Source organism: Lampetra planeri, unplaced genomic scaffold (genome assembly GCF_965212315.1).
Source record: "Lampetra planeri unplaced genomic scaffold, kcLamPlan1.2.h2 scaffold_487, whole genome shotgun sequence".
NCBI lineage: Eukaryota > Metazoa > Chordata > Hyperoartia > Petromyzontiformes > Petromyzontidae > Lampetra > Lampetra planeri.
Genome location: NW_027615310.1, coordinates 32,229 through 50,231, shown reverse-complemented (window position 1 = coordinate 50,231; position 18,003 = coordinate 32,229). Strand labels below are relative to the sequence as shown.

At 47.1% G+C, this 18,003-nt stretch overlaps 2 protein-coding genes across 2 annotated transcripts; both read right to left on the bottom strand.

Moving 5' to 3' along the window:
* Positions 1-3,069: 3,069 nt before the first annotated feature.
* On the bottom strand, positions 3,070-10,224 carry LOC144741265 (bromodomain-containing protein 1-like). Its single transcript, XM_078623857.1, is given in 14 exon segments — positions 3,070-3,250; positions 3,634-3,788; positions 4,062-4,156; positions 5,171-5,301; positions 5,660-5,739; positions 5,741-5,790; positions 5,863-6,023; positions 6,383-6,581; positions 6,897-7,209; positions 7,288-7,416; positions 8,164-8,292; positions 8,437-8,608; positions 8,859-9,456; positions 9,459-10,224. Coding segments are annotated over 14 exon segments (3,159 nt in total).
* Positions 10,225-12,659: 2,435 nt separating this feature from the next.
* On the bottom strand, positions 12,660-16,637 carry FTSJ1 (FtsJ RNA 2'-O-methyltransferase 1). Its single transcript, XM_078623856.1, has 10 exons — positions 16,517-16,637; positions 15,762-15,831; positions 15,269-15,384; positions 15,117-15,191; positions 14,993-15,045; positions 14,829-14,882; positions 14,406-14,508; positions 13,858-13,941; positions 13,376-13,479; positions 12,660-12,830 (listed from the first exon to the last, which is right to left on the bottom strand). Exons 1-10 carry the CDS (start codon positions 16,635-16,637, stop codon positions 12,660-12,662), a joined length of 951 nt encoding a protein of 316 aa, XP_078479982.1.
* Positions 16,638-18,003: the final 1,366 nt, after the last annotated feature.

Below are 18,003 nucleotides of genomic sequence, written 5' to 3'. Positions count from 1 at the left end.
ATTCTCTGGAGATTTGCAGGTAATAAGGAGCCCCCCCACCACCCTCCCTGCAGTCTGCGGTCAGCGATTTATTTTCACTCTCAGTCTGAAAAGACAAGAACAATGGAATCAGGGGTCCCTCTTCAGAAAAACGATGTGAGACGTTTAAAGGAGGTGACAGGAAGCACAGAGACGGAGACTTACTGTGAGTCGGCACACAAACTATTTATACACAATCATCTGTGTGTATGAAGATGAAAACGGAGGGTGGGATCCCATTGGTTGACTGAAAAAGTCAGGAAACGCCCACATACCTGTGGTTTCACCTAAGTGCATTGTGGGTATTCTTGAGGACGCCCTGTAAAGTCTGATATGCTGAAAGTAAAAGACCATCAGGGGAATTATGTAAAACAAAAATAACGGGATAAAGGTTTTATTTGACGACACACCCGTGGCTTGTTGTAATTTATATGACAATAATAATAATTTTCATTATTATATTTTAAATTGTTACACCTAAATAACTAGAAAAGATGGTTTTAAAAATGGTTTAAAACAATGTAAGAACAACTAAAAATGTTATTTTAAAAAAATGAAGAAAATGTTTAAAAAGTGCAGTGCTCATTCAAATAAGACTTTCAGGGGGTGGGGCTTACATCCATGTACTATGACATCAACAACTGTTTGGAAGCACGATGCAGAAAGTTGGAGCATCCAGTGCACAAACAGTCTTAGTATGTCATCTAGTTTCCTTCTAGCATGCTGCGCTGACGTTTTCATCTTTGCCAGAAGACAGGGCGATAGCGCCACCTTGTGGGCAAGTATTGTTATGCAGGATAATCGTGTGCTTTAAGGCTTCAGAGCCGTTTCCACGGATACGATCCCTCTTGGTGTTGACCTCCCCAACATGTTGAGTTCTTACTTCATCTGATCTAGAAGCAAAAGAATCTAATCACCACACGGTTAAATATTTTAACATAAAATGAATGAGAGGTTCATTCTCTCAATAAGGAGAATAACTTGTTTCTTTCCTTTATTCACTTCTTTTCCTTCTCTGGGTCTTTTACTCTCTTTCCCATCATTCCATTAATAAATGAAATTGATTGAAAATGGGAGAAAAGTCAGGAAGAAAAAAAAACATGAATATAAATTCTTCATCTCACAGAAAACCCAAATGTCCTTTCACTAATGGAAAATACTGAGTGAGACAACGTGGACGTGATCAGTGATTCAATAACATATTTTAATTTTTCAGTGTTTTAGTATAAAAGTCCCACCGGCCTGCAGTCGGCTGGTTTCCATCCCGTTGGCTATAACTGTGGTATTTCCCAGAGAATCAGCTAAAGTACCAAACCTATTTACACACAAACATCCACATCCAGAGGGGCCAGAGAAAAAAAACAGGAAGTCTACCCATTGCTACCCTGCCAAAATAAAACATCAAACATGATCACCTCACCACTCAGACGTAATGCTATTGATCGAAAACCTAAAAAAAAAAAATCAAATGTAGCTGAGGAAGAGGCGACACCTCTACATGTGGCCCCTAGTGTGCCGATAGTACTTTCTTACAATACTCTCTCTATAAAGTAATGCATATACATTTTCTTCTTTACAATAAATAAGTACAGGCACATTCTTTTCTCTCCTACAGCTGACTGGAGCTCAGGTCAGGTGGAAAAGATGATTCTGTGACATTTTTCAGAAGACTGGAACTCTTCACAACACACACACACACACACACACACACACACACACACACACACACACACACACACACACACACACACACACACACACACACACACACACACACACACACACACAGACAGACAGACAGACAGACAGACAGACAGACAGACAGACAGACAGACAGACAGACAGACAGACAGACAGACAGACAGACAGACAGACAGACAGACAGACAGACAGACAGACAGACAGACAGACAGACAGACAGACAGACAGACAGACAGACAGACAGACAGACAGACAGACAGACAGACAGACAGACAGACAGACAGACAGACAGACAGACAGACAGACAGACAGACAGACAGACAGACAGACAGACAGACAGACAGACAGACAGACAGACAGACAGACAGACAGACAGACAGACAGACAGACAGACAGACAGACAGACAGACAGACAGACAGACAGACAGACAGACAGACAGACAGACAGACAGACAGACAGACAGACAGACAGACAGACAGACAGACAGACAGACAGACAGACAGACAGACAGACAGACAGACAGACACCTTACTGTGAAAAGTGGGGGAACGTGGTGGGCAGTTTTTTTTTTGGTTTTGATGTGAATGATGCACTTAAGGCATTTGAAAACATTGAGTGCACCGATAGAGCTTTCATATAAATATGTACAAACGAAAAAAAGAAGAAAAATAAAAAGTAGTCCTGTAAAAACATTCGGGAGATAAAAACAGACGCACACACACAGAATGAGAAGATGAGAACTTGAAGCTTGACGACTCAATAACTTACAAAAAACGTAAAAAAAGAGTTGAAATAAAAAAAAAAAAAAAAAACATCAGATACAGTATGTGTTGGGTTTTTTTCCTCTCTGTTGAGATAGCACCAGCAGAAACGCACAGACGACGACGTGCATCATCACCTGACTATAAATATCAATATGTACCAAAACAAACTGAGGGAGTGAATAAATTAGTGTCAGGCCGAGTACAGTATATTTACAGGAACAGCTGCACGCACATTTATACACACACACACACACACACACACACACACACAGACCGACACTGATGGACACTGTCATGGCAGTGAGATTGTTGTTGCAGCAGCCTTGCAGCACATTTGAGGAGGTCAGAGGTCACACAGACACATTCAACAGGTTTCGACCCCTGGTTCAGACTGGTTCAGACCGCTTCTCTCTCTCCCGCTCTCTCTTTCCACTTTTTGTTGCATAGCTCTTTGACAAAACGAGATGGGTGTCACAAGCTACAGTATGTCTGAAGGGTGAGTGGGGGGGACACTGTGGTGGCGTTCAAAGCAAAAGGCTGGTGGGAAGGGAGTCTGGAAGAGTCCGGAGACGACAGGGAGGGGGGTCAGTCTGTGACGGCGCTCGGCTCCGCGTCGCCTCTGACGCGCTCCAGGTGGCTCATGGCTCGGTTGAAGGCCAGCTGAACCGCTTTCTGGAGGCTGGAGCGGCGGGCCTCCGTCAGCTTGGTTCTGTCGAGCGTCGGGTCGATCCCGAAGGGCGCCATCTTGGATCTAGGAAGCCATTGCCTGAGGGGAGGGAAGACGGAGTGTCAGCAGGTGACGACGGACCGAGGTGTGTGTGAAACGTGTGACGAACCACGAGAAGAATGTCGATGGTGATACATCAAACATTCTAGTTCAGTCTATTTAATATATTTTTTAGTAATTTTATTTCCTATCAAAGGACATGATGCCCTGTGGAAAAACCTGAAATTAAAATTAAAATCAAAAATTTTAAAAAAGTCTTTAAATTCTTCTTGTTTCTTCTTCAATATTATTAGTAACGATGAAAATCGGGATAATCAGGCTGATTTCTTTGAGGATAATCACACCTCCAGCATCTCTAATGGTGACATCCCGACTAAGCATCGACTGCTGCGTTCCTCTAGGAGTGAGTCTGAGCTGCTCACCAGCTGCGCTTGCTGTCGAAGAAGTGGACGAGGAAGAGTTTCTCTGCGGACCTGAACTGCATCTGCTCTCCGGTTCTGAGAACGTCCAGCGGAGGTCGGGGAAGCTCCGCCCCGCTGGGGCGACGTCTCGTCCTCCGCGCACTGGGGTCCATGATCTGTGAGGACCAAAGCACAGACGGCGGGGCAGAGGTGAGTGTGAGGGGGAGAGTGGGTGGGGGGATGGGAGGGGCGGGGGTAAACCCTGGCGATGGCGGTGCTCAGACACGCACACACGCACGCACACACACACACACAGCTGAGTCGAGTCACCGAGCAGGCAGTGATGTGATTGGCCGTGAGCACAAGTCACAAGCAACAGCACGATGGCAGAGGGGGGCAGATGGGTGATGAGGCATGTGGGGGGGGGGGGGGGGCTAACACTCACTCACCAGGGCGGGATAGGACGGATATCCACTACATTTAGCCCAAACTAGCTTAAGAGGCTCCAGAACAAACGGAAAGGCAGCGGAGGGCTTCCACACCTCTACAGGAACGACAAGTAAATCATGAAGGGTTCACTGCAACAGACAGAGAGCACACCCAAACCCCAGCACACACGCACGCACACACAACTAAACAGCTGACGTCTGGTTTCCACAGCGCCCGGCCCATGTGGTGAATTTATCATCGTTTTATGACAACGATAAGACGACTGTATCGTGCAGACGTGAAGACGCAACGGATGTTTCACTCCGGGTTGTTACAGTTTTATGCGTCTGATGTGTTTTTAAGAACACGGCTACAGCAGCTAAACGGGAATTAGGAGGAAATTAAGCAGCGGCTGTTAACGGAACGCACACACACACACACAACAGTGATAACACACAAAGACAGAGATGGCGACGTGACTCGTACGTGGTGAGTTTCCCCGAACATGATGCAGATTTCATCGTAGTGCACTGAACAGAACCACTTTTGAACCCCCCATTTAAGACTCATTAAGAGGCAAAGAAACGCCTCAGCACAATAAATCTGGGGACTGTCAGTCACCCCCCCACACCCCGCCAAAATATATGAATACCAATGTAATCATATTCCTGGCAGAGTCCCAGATCCATGAATCAATGGATCAATCAATCAATAAAATTAAATTACGGAGAGCCTGATCTATCAAATAACAAAAACCATTAAAACTCCACATTTATGTCCAAAATAGAAACTATTCTGTCAGTCGGTCCTCTGACTTTGAGGGTTTTGTTCTCTGTACTGATAATCCTTCTATTTTCTCAGTGTAAGAACATGATACATGTGACTTCTGAACAACATGAGGCAGCGTAACGGCGATCGTCGCACTCGTCGACTCGACTTCAACTCATCTGTCCGCCGCTGATTTCACGACTTTAACTTGTCATTTGTCGCGTTTAACGAGGTGGGAGGAACACAGGTTGAGGTCAAAGGTCACGCCGGGTACACATGAGAAGGGGGTCGAACCAATCAAAGCACGTCATGCGGTTTCATGCGCATTCATCAGGGAACGCGGGGCCGCTGCTCAGCTCACCTGGGGACATGCTGGAAGCTTTGGCGAACTCCCCGTTCTCGATGCACGTGGTCAGGCTACTTTTGTCGTCCACGGTGCTCCGTCGAGCCGCCACCGGCCGCCCCTTCGCGCTTTTCGACATGATGACGGTGCTGAAAGCAACAGGAGGGGGGTGAGACGGAGGGGACCCGGTTTGATTCCAGTCATGGGTATTTCTGTCTCCTTTCATTGAGCTGACGGCAGCGTTTGGACGCCCCCTGTCTGTATGACGCTGTCACACCAAGTGGTTCCAGTTCCACTCACTTTGAGAAGTCTTCTTTTCCTTCCCCACGATTTACTACATGACCGTCTGAATGTTTATTCATTTCAATTTATTTTAAGGAGTTTGCAGGTAGGAAAAGTAAAGAAATGTGTAAGACTTGAGAATGTTGTGATGAAAATATTAAGGATCAGTCTAGACTCTGGCCGGTCAGGTCGGTTTCTGGTCTGCCTGGATGTTCCTGAACCCACCTGGTGCTGCAGAGGACACTCCCACTGGAGGAGATGCTCGACTCGGAGGCACAGCGGCGCCGGGGCTCAAGCTGGCGAGGGTGACAGCGAGACGTCCTCCTCCTCCTCCACCACGAAGCCATTGGCTATACCTGCAGCACAAGAGCAGAGCGGCTGGAGAAGACTGACTGCGACAGTCGTCGTTTGAGAATATCTCCAACTACCTGTGCCGAGTCGTTTGATGGGCGTCTCTTCGTCTTCCTCGCCGTCGACGCTGCTGCTGCGCGTTCTCTTTTTCGGTAAGAGGAGTGTCTCCAGACGAGGGAGGACGACGGAGAGGAAGGTTTTGGCGCCCAGCGTCTCTGGGGTCTTGGGTTTCTGCGGGCTGGTGCTTTTCCGTCTGTTGCAGACGCTAGAGGCCTCGGTGTGAAGGTCGCCGGTGGGGAGCGGCGGGTCCGGGGCGTGCCCGTTGACGGTTTGACGGGGCACTGAGGTAGTTGTGTCGACATCCCCGTCGAGCTCCATGGCGCTGTGGTCCGTGTCGGGTTTGACCGGTTTCAGAGGTGGCGGCTCCGAGTTGACGGGCGAGGCGTCGAGCTGTGGCTGCGGCGTCAACGGCTCGAGCGTTGGCGGAGGTAACGACTTCTCCTCTGACGAAGTGGGCAACGACGGAGGTTCAGGATGCGCCTGCTCTTCTGACTCGGCGGGGATCGGGTCCGCCTCCAGGATGGGAGGGGGCGGCGCGGTGATGGCGACGGAAGCGACATCTTGAGGCTCAACTCGCTGCGGACCTCCATGATGGTCTTCTTGAGCAGCTTCAGCCTCTTGCTGCGTGACGGGCTGTGCTTCATGGCCGTGCTCAGGTCCAGCTTCTCCAGCAGCTCCTTCAGCTGGTCCTCCAGTGGGGTCAGCTGACGGTAGGCGGGGCTCAGCAGGCGGTCCACTGGGAGATACAGAGATGGTCACATATTGTTATTGTAGTCCACAAACTTCACGCATCGTTCTGATCAAGTATAGTTTTGTGCGGCCTGATCTGGAATCGACCGCTACGAATCGTTAATGCGATTTAACAGTTTCCTGTCATAGGAAATGAATTGGATCTTAAAGGAAAGGTCGATTTCAGGACAACTTCTCCTTCCAACCACATAAACTATATCTGCATGTACGGGGAATCATCGCCATGACAACCATTGGTGGGTTCTTGTGGGCACCAGGACAAACACACTCTGTTCTATTCTATTTCTGTTTGTCCACTCACCGTCCTCCCAGGAAAAAGGGGGCAGCACCTCCTGTTTGGGCGCTTCGGGCAGATGCAGCCCGCTGGGGAAGTCGAAGCCGATTTTTTCGGCCTCTCTCCGGGCCCGGCGGAGGATGGTTCCTCCCTGGTCCTGCATCCGCAGTGCCACCTTGTAGAAGAACGTGTCCTTGGCGTTGTACTTCAGGCAGTTGGCGATGAGGAGGTTGAAGTCAGCCTCGAACTCGTCCAAGCTCCTGTAGCCGTGGCCGTCGATGCGTTTCCTCATGGTGGAGAAGTCCATGGGGCTCTTGATGTGGTCCAGGTAGTCTGGGACCTGAACCGGGAGCCGAGAGCGGTCAGGGCGTACATGTACACGTTAGAGGAAAAGAGATGAAGCGTGCGTGTGACGAACCTCCTTGACGTTGACGGGCTGAGCGAAGACGCTGTAATGGTCCTTCTGCTGCAGCTGGCTGAGAACGGCTCGGAGCAGGATGTTGAAGGGGGTCAGCTGGGCCTCCAGCACCGACTGCTGCAGCTTCATCTGGACCGGTCACACGGTTCGGTGAGTTTCATTAGACGCCGTTTACAGACAAAAGTGGGCTCATGCTGAGAGCCTCAGAGCAAGGTTCTCTTACTTAAGAGCAAGACAGACGTTTTCCATCGCGTCTGCTGGACAAAATTTCAATACTTTGTAGCAGGGTTAACTTATTTTCCAATGCCCAAAAAGGTGACGTGAGGACACACGCTGGACGCAAACTGAGGCCGAGACACGTCTGTGCACGCACCGGCTGAGAGATCTGGCCTGTTCGGAGCCTCAGGCCACGTCCACACCGAGACTCTTTTCTGTGTTTTTGTCCAAACGGATCCTGGAAACGAATTATTTTCAAATGTGGTCTCAGGGTGAACAACACGCCGCCCTCTGCTTCACGTCCAGCCGGTGAATCGGCATACTTTCCGTATCAAGGTGTCATCGTCATCTGTTACTGCAGCAACTACAAGAAGATCTGCATCATTTTCGTCAAAAATTTCATTTTGGACGGTTCTATCTGCTCGGCAGACACCAAAATGCCGCTCCACCGTCTCTTTTTCTCTGTTTTTGGTGAATTTCAGTGCCTCCTACAGGCCTGGAGTATGAACTACAGCCTGTACAGTCGTTTCCAATGTCTCCTTTTGGACGAATATATTCTTGATGCGGTGCCGAGGCAGGCAAAAAAACATTTTTTGATATGTGTGGAACTGGCCTTAATGGATCCTCCGACACGAAACTGACCGACGGAAAGGACTTTACCTCTTCACGCTTCAGCTTCTCTCTCTTCCGGATGAGCTCCAACAGCAGCCGCGCTCGCTCCAGGTCGTGGCGAAGGCGGTGCCACTCCTTCAGCTGCTCCTTCAGTGCCTGGTTGGTCTCCAGACGATCCTGCGTGGGCGCAACGAAACTTCAATGAGTTCAAACAACAGACTCCAGAGTGACCGTGTGTGTGTGTGTGTGTGTGTGTGTGTGTGTGTGTGTGTGTGTGTGTGTGTGTGTGTGTGTGTGTGTGTGTGTGTGTGCAGCACTGACCATAGGCTTGGTTTGGGCCAGCTGAGGGTTGGTCAGCTGAGGGTTGGCCTGCAGCCGGCGGATCAGCGGCACGTTGTTTCTCGACTGCCTCTTCAGCACCCAGTAGCTCAGCACCCGTTCGATGAAAGGGCGCTTCCTCTGAACCGACACCTGGTTCAGGATGGTGTCAAAGCTGACCCACAGAGAAAACAGAGGTTATCATGGACGTTTACTCATGACTGGCTCATGTTGATTATTATTATTTATCTGGATTGAGATGTGAATGAGTGGTTTCTTTTCATGTTTTTTCTATGTTTTCCATTGACACGTTGCCCATCTAACTTCCTGCTTGTCAGTCACGTGTAACGTGGCTTATGTTGGATGCGTCATCTGTTTTTGTGTCAGCTGAGCGTGATGCACGTGAACGCTGAGCTCTCGCCTACCTTGAAGCGGTGATACTGGGCCCGGGGCTTGTCGGGGTCTCGGGTTCTGCTTCCGGCTCCACTCGTTTACTCTTCTTCCTCTGCCAGCCCTTGGCCCGAGCCTTTCCCCTTTTGTCCGCCCTCTTCTGGCACACGCCGTTTTTCGGGTGCGGTTCCTCGTAGATGTTGAGCGGCCGGCGGTTGCAGCCTTCGGGGGTGTGGCTGCAGCAGTACGCCGTCTTCTTCACAGAGAAGGTGGCGGTGCCCGACGCCGTCACCTCTTTGACAGGCTCCATCTTCATGTGGAGGCCGGCCTTCTGGGCGCAGCTGACGTGGAAGGCGGTGTAACAGTTGATCTTGTCGCACTGAATGCACGCGCCCACGCCCTTCTCCTTACAGAGGTAGCAGGTGAGCCGCCAGCGGGCCGGCGGGATGTTGCGCACGCCGTCGATGGGCTCGATGAACACCGTGTCAGAGAAGCCCACCTCGGGCACCCAAAGAGCACACGCCACGTGGCCCCAGCGGTCGTCGTCCGTTTTCTTTAAGGCTCCGCCCCGGTTGGGGCAGAAGACGCACTCGGCCCGCTGCGACGGACACTGCAGGCAGTGGCGGCACAGCACTGGCCCTCCGGGATGTGTGGCACGCCGTAGCACTCCTGGTGCACGGCGATGTTGCAGGAGTCACAGAAGAGGATGACGTTGCTGTCGGCACCGTCTCCGTCCATGCAGATGCAGCAGACGGCGTCCTCGTCCACCAGTGACTGGAGGTCGCTCTGGCCCTGCATGGCAGCGTAGGACTCCTTCTCAAAGCGGTCCATGAGGAACTCAAACAAGTTGTTTGACACCTGACTGATGCCTTCGCTCTTCCTTTTCTCGTTGAGGAGTTCCAGCCAGGCAAAGTCCTCCTCGTCCATGTCGTACTCCACCTCTTCGTCGAGCTCCTCGGCTGTTCTCTCCGTGTATTTGTAGTACAGCACTGGCCTCTTTGGCACCACCGGCAGATTGTATTCAACTGTTCGGAATTTGGGGTCCAGCAGGCCACTGTTGCCACCGTGGCTGCCGCTGCTGCTCTGCGTGGACGTCAGCATGGCGTTTTTCTTCTGCTGGTTGTTTTTGAGGCGCACCGACCGCACCAGGACCTGTTGGGGCTTCTCGCTGTTCTCCTTGTTGCTGTTACACTCCAGGATCTCCTGAGCCGTGGGGTCGTTGTCAGTGATGACGTCCAACTTGTCGTATATGCTGAGCCGGTGAACGCGGCCATCCACCTCCAGCTCCACCATCCGCTGAGCTTGTGCGTACGTCAGCGTCTCCCTATTGGGCGACGGCTTGATGGGCGACGATGCCCTTTTCAGCGCCGCTGGGCGATGATGCCGGCTTTTTTTCTTCATGCTGAAGCTTTAAAGACCCTGAAAACAGACAGCAGCAGTGTAAAGAGGTGACAGGATGCCATCATACTTAATACCACATAGATAATACATAATACCATAAATAGAAACAGGAATATCAAAATAAAAGGGGGAAGTATGGCTTGGGAATTACAGTGAGGCGTGACAGGGCTGATTCTTAGTTCCTGCATCTCAAATCACTGAAGAACGAACAGAAAAACCCAAAAATCCAAATATGTGAGAGAATGAACCAACACTGTAAAGCCCTTGTTATGAATACACAATTTCTCCAAATTTATTTGTTAGTGCTGGTTTGGAAAAAGCCCTGACAACAGTCAGCACTGAGTGTTGCCCTGCTGGATCTAAAGCTTGAGAAAATACTTTTAAAAATGATGAAACAACCTGAGCCTTTTCTGCTTATCTGTGTGATCCTGTTTGTTGTCGACACATTTCCTCGTGTGCATGTAACTCTCAAACAACAATCTCATCACAGTTTCCAGACTGCTACATGCTCAGTTAGTTGACAGTTGCGTGTGAACCAGAGGAAGCGGAAATGTGCTTGTAACGGTCACAGGACGAACAGCAGAGGGGAAGCAGAAGCATGACACCTCCAGGCCGAACACAGAGACCCTCCCTTCGGCTCACACAGCCTGACTGCGGCCGCTGGGAGCCGAGTGTCCTCGGCTAGCAGCAGCTGGTGTTTGCTAGCAGCGGCTAGCTCCGCCGAAAACACACTGGTTATGTGTGTTTTCATCAACATCGCCTTAGCTTTTAGGTTGGTTTTTAACAAATACCCGACTGGCAGATGACCAGAGACTAGCCATAGTCTTTCACATTAGACGGCTGTCTCTCCCGTCCATCGGTTAAACGCATTAGGGCACTCTGTCCACAAACCGGGCTACGATTAGCCTGCTAGGAGCAAAGGGGGAGGAAATATGGCGACCAACACAACAAGAAACTGCCTCGATTGAAAAAGTTGCCTTTACCTCAGAGCAGTACGGGTCGATAGGGGGTAAAAACCTCGTCTGGTAATAGGAAATTAATAATAAAGAGGAGGGGTGACAATGCGGTTGAGCGTACCTCGGCTTTTTCAAGAAGTCAGCTTATAAAAACTGCAGCAATGGCGGCGCGGCAGTTAAATCCACATTCAGTCCTTTCATCCAACGGCGGCCGCGGCTAGCGCTGAACCGACTACGACCTGGGAGTGACCGGCAGGTATCCAGGGCGACACAACCGCTTTCAGGCGTCACACTTCGATCGGGATCCGTGTTTATTCCCAGGACTATTTGGAAGCGGTTGGAAGTGGCAGAGCTCCGCGGTAGCTCAAGCTTCTCTTCCCCCAACAACAATGCGGTTGTGTGAGTCGTAACGTCGTGACGTCACCGCGTACGAGCTCAAACCAGGAAGTGGTTGACTCGGCGTCGTTTTCCGTGAGCACGGGGTCTGTTGGGAGATGTTATGTTAATACTTGCTAAATTCTTTATTCTTAAGATGAAAAGTATGAAAACCCAACCAGCATTAAATGGCATATGAATGAAAATCAATTATGTAGAAAATCTCAATGAGCTCAATGACTAATTGGAAAAGTGCATGTCCATTGAACTGTTCTTGTCTGATTTGTTCATTTGTTTATTAATTTATTTCAGCTGATGGTCATTGTATTAAGCAATTTACTGTAATAGTGTTTGCCAGAAATTTTCAGTTGTAAATTATCTTCTTTTATTTATACAATACATAATGATACTTTGTAAATGCAAGAAGTTTCGTTTTCAATTTGGGACAGAGGAAGCACAGTTCAACACACTAGTTCTGAAAAAAAGTTCAAGAATTCCTCTATTGTCCTAAAAATTAAGATAAATCATGGAGTTGTTTTTTCGTGTCCAATGATTCTGCAGATTAAAAGCAGTTTGGAGAGGCCTGAACATTCTCAACGATTCAGCTAGAACCAGGAACCTCATGGTTACTGAGCAACCTGCCCTGGGACAGATGTTTTATGTGAGTAACAATCAGCATCCAACCTGCAACACTTGTTAGTTGAAACTGTGCTGGATAAAGTTTAAACCCTGTTGTAACTATGTTACACTCTGATCTCTGATTTTCAGGCCGATGCAAAATAATCACAACTGTTTCTGATTTAAAAACCTGTATATTTTTCTTCAATGTGGAAAAACGCACTAGAAATGGAAAATTTTGAGAAACTGGAGGAACATCTGATTCTGGAATATCTGTTTTCCCCCACTGTGACACAAACACACACACACACTCCAGGATATTTATTAATATATAATCAACACCAGATGGCGGCATGGGGTTTCTGGATTGTTTTATTTTATTCACTACTCACACACACACACACAGAAAACAAACAACAAAAATTAAAAACATGACCTGTGCAGTTATTCTGATGGATAAAAATCTGGTAAAACACGCCCAACACATCAGCTGGAGTCTGTCGGCAGCTCCAGGCTTCCGCTTGTGTTTGGACCCACAGCTGCAGAGTCCTCTCTGGACAGCAGGTTGTTTTTGCGGAGGTGACAGGCCTGCTGATAGGGGGGGCTGATGGGTGGCTGGGTGGGGGCGGTGTACTGGTACTCTTTACCAGCATCCAGCTACAGGAAGTGAAAATAACAGCAACTTTAAGGATACACTTGACAGTGACGGTAAAGTTTGATTATGTAGTTACGTAGAAAATATCACATATACACAATAACATTCTGTTTAATTGTAAATTATTTTTTAAAATAATTTATAAAAAAAGAATGAAAAAGGCAAAATAATACAATTAAAAACAATTACATCACTAATAAAATGTACACAATATCAATTGAGAAAAATGAAAACACAAATATTTTACATATTTGAATGATGATGAATTACTTTAAGACCAATACAATTTAATTTACAAACATTTAGATTGCTCATCGGCACTGTAAAGGAGGCCTGCCTCTGTGTACTGACAAATTTAAATAAACGTGTAATGAAATAAATACTTTTCATATCTTATTTTTTATTCATTAAGAAGAAGAAAACATCTTTAAAAAAAAACACCTCAAGTACCACTATATTCCCTTAATTTGTCCCATTCAAACACCTATGTCAATAATATTTCATTACTATATTTATAGAAGCTTTAGGTCACAGGTCGCGTCCTCACCTGCAGAGGATAGGTTCTGTCTGAGTCGTAGGCACTGAGGTCACCGCAGGCCAGGAAAGGAACGATGACACGGTTCGGACCCTCTAACTGGTTAAAGTCCACGTCTGAAGACCAGAGACCAGAATGAGGAAACCCAGGAACAAGGACATGAACGACAGGAGGCAGGAGGTCCAGGTCCTTCTCCAGCGAATTCATTCACCACAAAGGTCTGACCGAAGATGGTGGCTGGTGTCACCATACATTATATTCAAGGGTCCTGTCTGTCTTTCTGATTCTCTCTCTCTCTCCCCCTCCCTCTTTGTTTCACCCCAATCGGTCGAGGCAGAAGGCCACCCACAGAGCCTTGGATCTGTTCCACGTTTCTGAGCCTCTAAGAGGAAGAGCTGCTCCTGTGAATGTTGCTGAGCATCATGAGACTGTCAAGCATGTAACCGTTCCTGGATCAGACACTCGAACAGACAGACAACAGACAGTACAGTTACCATAGGAGTGATCCAGCAGAGGGTTGGACATGTTAGGGACGTAACCTTCCGGGGGGCAGTAATTCTGACACACGACGAACGCCTCTGCGCGCGCACACACACACACACACACACACACACACACACACACACACACACACACACACACACACACACACACACACACACACACACACACACACACACACACACACACACACACACACACACACACACACACACACACAAACAGCGTGTCACTCATATAAACCAATAAATGAAACATTTATGAATGTAAGTCCCTCCCAATCAGCTCATTTCCACCCAGTATTATCTGTCCTCCGTTCATTTGATCTCCTCTAATCATCAAAACATGACTTTGTCACTAATAGTCATTAAATAAATCACTTTTTACACATATCATGACCTTTTGAGTTCTAGTTTTTCTATTTTTATCTTAGATGAATTTTGTGCTTGAAAACACCCAATCATAACAGTCAGTCACCACTTTGTTTATAAAGCGCGTGTAAAATAAATGTAGGATTCACCGAGGACACTGATTGACTCACCGATGCTTGAATTCCTGCTGCTGCGAGGTTTGGCGCAGGTAACGCCACCGAAGAAGATCTTCAGCTGAGAGTACAGCAGAGTCACATCTTTACCTCTGAAGATCTGAGGCACAACGGACAACAAGGGGTTAAAAAGAGGTTGTTTTTTTGTTTAAGCCTTTAGGATTCTGACCAGAAAACTAGAAATGAGAAAACTAAGTTGTTCGTGGAGAGATTTGTCTCACGTTGGCTTTGTGCTGTGTGAATGTATGAAGACCTTGGGAAAATGACACATTCTACCAGGATTAATGGGGAAAGATTGTGCTTTAAGGACCAGTCAGTAGACTCACTTCCTATTACTATTGAAATAAAAAAAGAAAATGAAGAATCTATTATATATCTAAAAAAAAACACGAGCAGATTGTTACTGGACACGTGTGTCACCTTTGCCACAAACGTGCCTCCGGGTTTCAGGACATGAGTGGTGATGTTCAGTGCCTGAGAAGAAAACACACACATACATACACACACACGGTCAGTTGTCATGACATCTGACGGCCAAGCTGGGGAAAAAAAAAAAAAAAAACAAAACCACACCGACTACTCACAGCTAACAGCAGCTGTGCCTGGATGTACTCATCCACATCGTGGAGTCCCGTTACTACGGAAACAGGAAGGAAGAATCAACTCCTGTTGAGCTGAGAGATGTCAGACAGGTAGTGACAGTCTCACCGTCTGGAGCGCCGTCGCACACAACCAGGTCGGCCGGCTGACCCTCGAAGTGACGGATGATCTCCTGAGCAGTGGGACACCTGAGAGGAGGAGGAGGAGGACAGCTGACACAGGTCATTCCAAGGAAGGTCCCACATCCATTCAGCGTGTCGTCACCTTGGTGATGTCTCCCTGGATCTGTGTGACTCCAGGAAGAGGAGCCATCGCCTGCAGGTCCACAGCTACGATCTTCACCTCCTCACCGCCCTCCGGCTTCGCCTCTCGACCTCTGGGTCCAGACAGACAACATGTTGGATTACGGTCCTTAACGTGTACAACTCAAATGGAGCTTTGCCACGACACGGTTCCAGCTCGGTTCTCCTCAGTTTGGTCCCATTCACAAGCTTTTTCCATCACAATTCAGTTCCTCCTGATGTGGGTGTGTTAAAACATTGTGACAGCGTTTCTCCGTCTGTAGCGACCAGTCAGAGGACGGCCCTCTGCGACGTCACCCTGTTCAGCTCGCTTGGATTCTCGACAGAGGAGGAAAAAAAAGCCAAGGGCACGCAGTGAGTCGAGTTGAGCCGTGCTGGAACATGTGGTGGAAAAGCCCCAAATGTGACTTCATATTCACAAAAAAAAACAAAAAAACACCCAAAAAAGAACCTGAGTTTGCGACTGAGGACCTGACTCCAGCTGCCGGGGGCGGCACAAAGATCCACAGCTCTGTTTACACCTTAGGAGGGAAGAAGAACTATGAGAAATAAATGGACTAGAGAAGAAAAAAGGGAAAGAAAGATCAAATATGATAAGGTATCAGTAAACAAAAAAACAACAACATTTTAATAGCGTGATGGAAAGAATAGATAATAGCTGTGCATTATCACAGTTATCAACAACAGGAATATGGGGTGGAGTAACATCCACCATATACTATTATTAGATTATTATTATTATTATGATTATACCACATGATGTCAGTAAAGATCACCGCGACTTTCACCTCTGTCAGTATATGACCTCAGGTCATACTGATCCCGTATAGACCTGCAGTAAATGGGCATACATATTTTTACATCCTTTTTAAAAGTGTTTTTTTTGCCTTTTTCGTGGATTTTCAAGCATGGGGGCTCATGAAGAAGTACTCAGTTTTTCACGATACAGTCGGATGAGTCAGCGTGAAAGCTCAGGCTACTGGGGCCTACAACAAACTCAATTCAAACCCAATAGGAGGTCACCGGCACTTGTCCGAGGAGCAAGACATCTGATTCGTTTGGGTAAGTTTAGTAAGTACATCATGTACATCACCAGGCACCACAGTAACTGTACATCACCACTTTCTCTGTGTGTGTGTGAGTGTGTGTGTGTGTGTGTGTGTGTGTGTGTGTGTGTGTGTGTGTGTGTGAACAGAGGCGTCTCACCAGCAAACAGGTTGAACTCTTCATCGAGCTGCAGCAGCTTGAAGGCGCTCCTCGCCCTCCAGCCTTCCTCTTTGGCCAGACGGTAGTAAATGTCCCGCTTGTCTTTGGAGGAACGACCCATGGTGACCTCAGACCCTCCTGTGGGACAACACACACACAGACACACAGACACACAAACACACACATACACACACACAGACACACAGGTAGTGACACAGCAGCCTCGTACAGATTTCCTAGGATTCCCTGGAAATACATGACATGTTATGGTCCAGACATTGTTTGTTGCTGAATGCAGATCCGGATGCTACAAAGTCCAGTGACGGAGAAAAACACGATTTCATTACGTGACGTCATTGTCTAATGTTACGACTGTATGTGACTGCCGTTAAATATGTACACCATTATAAATGTCAATGAGGGCCTCGTTCCACAAAACAACCCGTTATAAAATCTGTTTTTACTCACAGTTGGTGTTCACGTGTTGTTCCGGTGTTAGCGATGAAGGGGTCCGTTCGGGTTCTGGCGGAAGCTGCCCCGGAAGCGCCTGTTCAAAACTGTAACGCTGGAAATGCACCAATTCCCCAAATTCCCTCACACGTGTAAATCTTTATAAACACTTGTGCTGAGTTTATGATTATATGTGATCTGTATATATATATTTGTTTTTACTGATTGATGTTATGCACTTTCGGTCATTTCATTCTTCGGCCACACAGTGGCACTGCTGCCGTAAAAATATGCTCAGGAGAAAACTAGTCCAAGAAAAAGATCTTTGACATTTTTCTCTCTCGATAGTCTGTTATTTGAAAATTTTTGGTAGTGTTTACCTGGCTTGAAATGACAGTATCAGTAAATTAAGTGGAAAATGTCATATAAATCTTAAAACTTCAACATGTTCTGTCACCAAATTTTATGGCTCTGCCAGGTGGTGTAAAAGTTTAAGGGGAAAGTGTTAAAGCAAGAAACATCACACAAAAGATCATTTTAATACAAAAGTTTTAATTTGAAAAAATTCAATGAAAAAATAGTGTTCTATCAGCATGTTATATTCAGAAAACAAACATAAAAAAATTAGATGATACCAAAACCTAAAGTTACCAAACTGAAATCAAGTCATTTTCAGCTCTCAAGAGAAAATCCATATAAAACAAAGAACTTTAAGAAATAACATAAATAAACAGAGGAATGCTCCTTTACTAAATAAATAAACTATACACAATATACATATAAAAACATATTCAGAATACAAAAGTGTACATTTGCATTGAGTGTGCATTGAGGGAAAAGGTTCCAACAAATGAGGATACAAAGGAAAATTCCATCAAACATAAAAAAAAAAAAAAAATTGTATCAAGACACAGTATCCAGTCCTCCCCTACGGAGGACACTGAGAAAACAACTGAACCCCCTCAGTCTACCTTCCCTTTTTCAGCTTGAAGCTTATCTGAGGTGGAAGACTGGGCCAGACTTCTCTGGTTAAAAAA

Excerpts from the sequence above, each read along its gene's own strand:
- FTSJ1 (XM_078623856.1), bottom strand. The coding sequence starts at position 16,637 with ATGGGTCGTTCCTCCAAAGACAAGCGGGACATTTACTACCGTCTGGCC. Across the intron at positions 15,832-16,516 it reads AGAGTTCAACCTGTTTGCTG|GTGTAAACAGAGCTGTGGAT; the intron begins GTGAGACGCCTC and ends TTCCCTCCTAAG. Across the intron at positions 14,509-14,828 it reads GAGGCACGTTTGTGGCAAAG|ATCTTCAGAGGTAAAGATGT; the intron begins GTGACACACGTG and ends GTTGTGCCTCAG.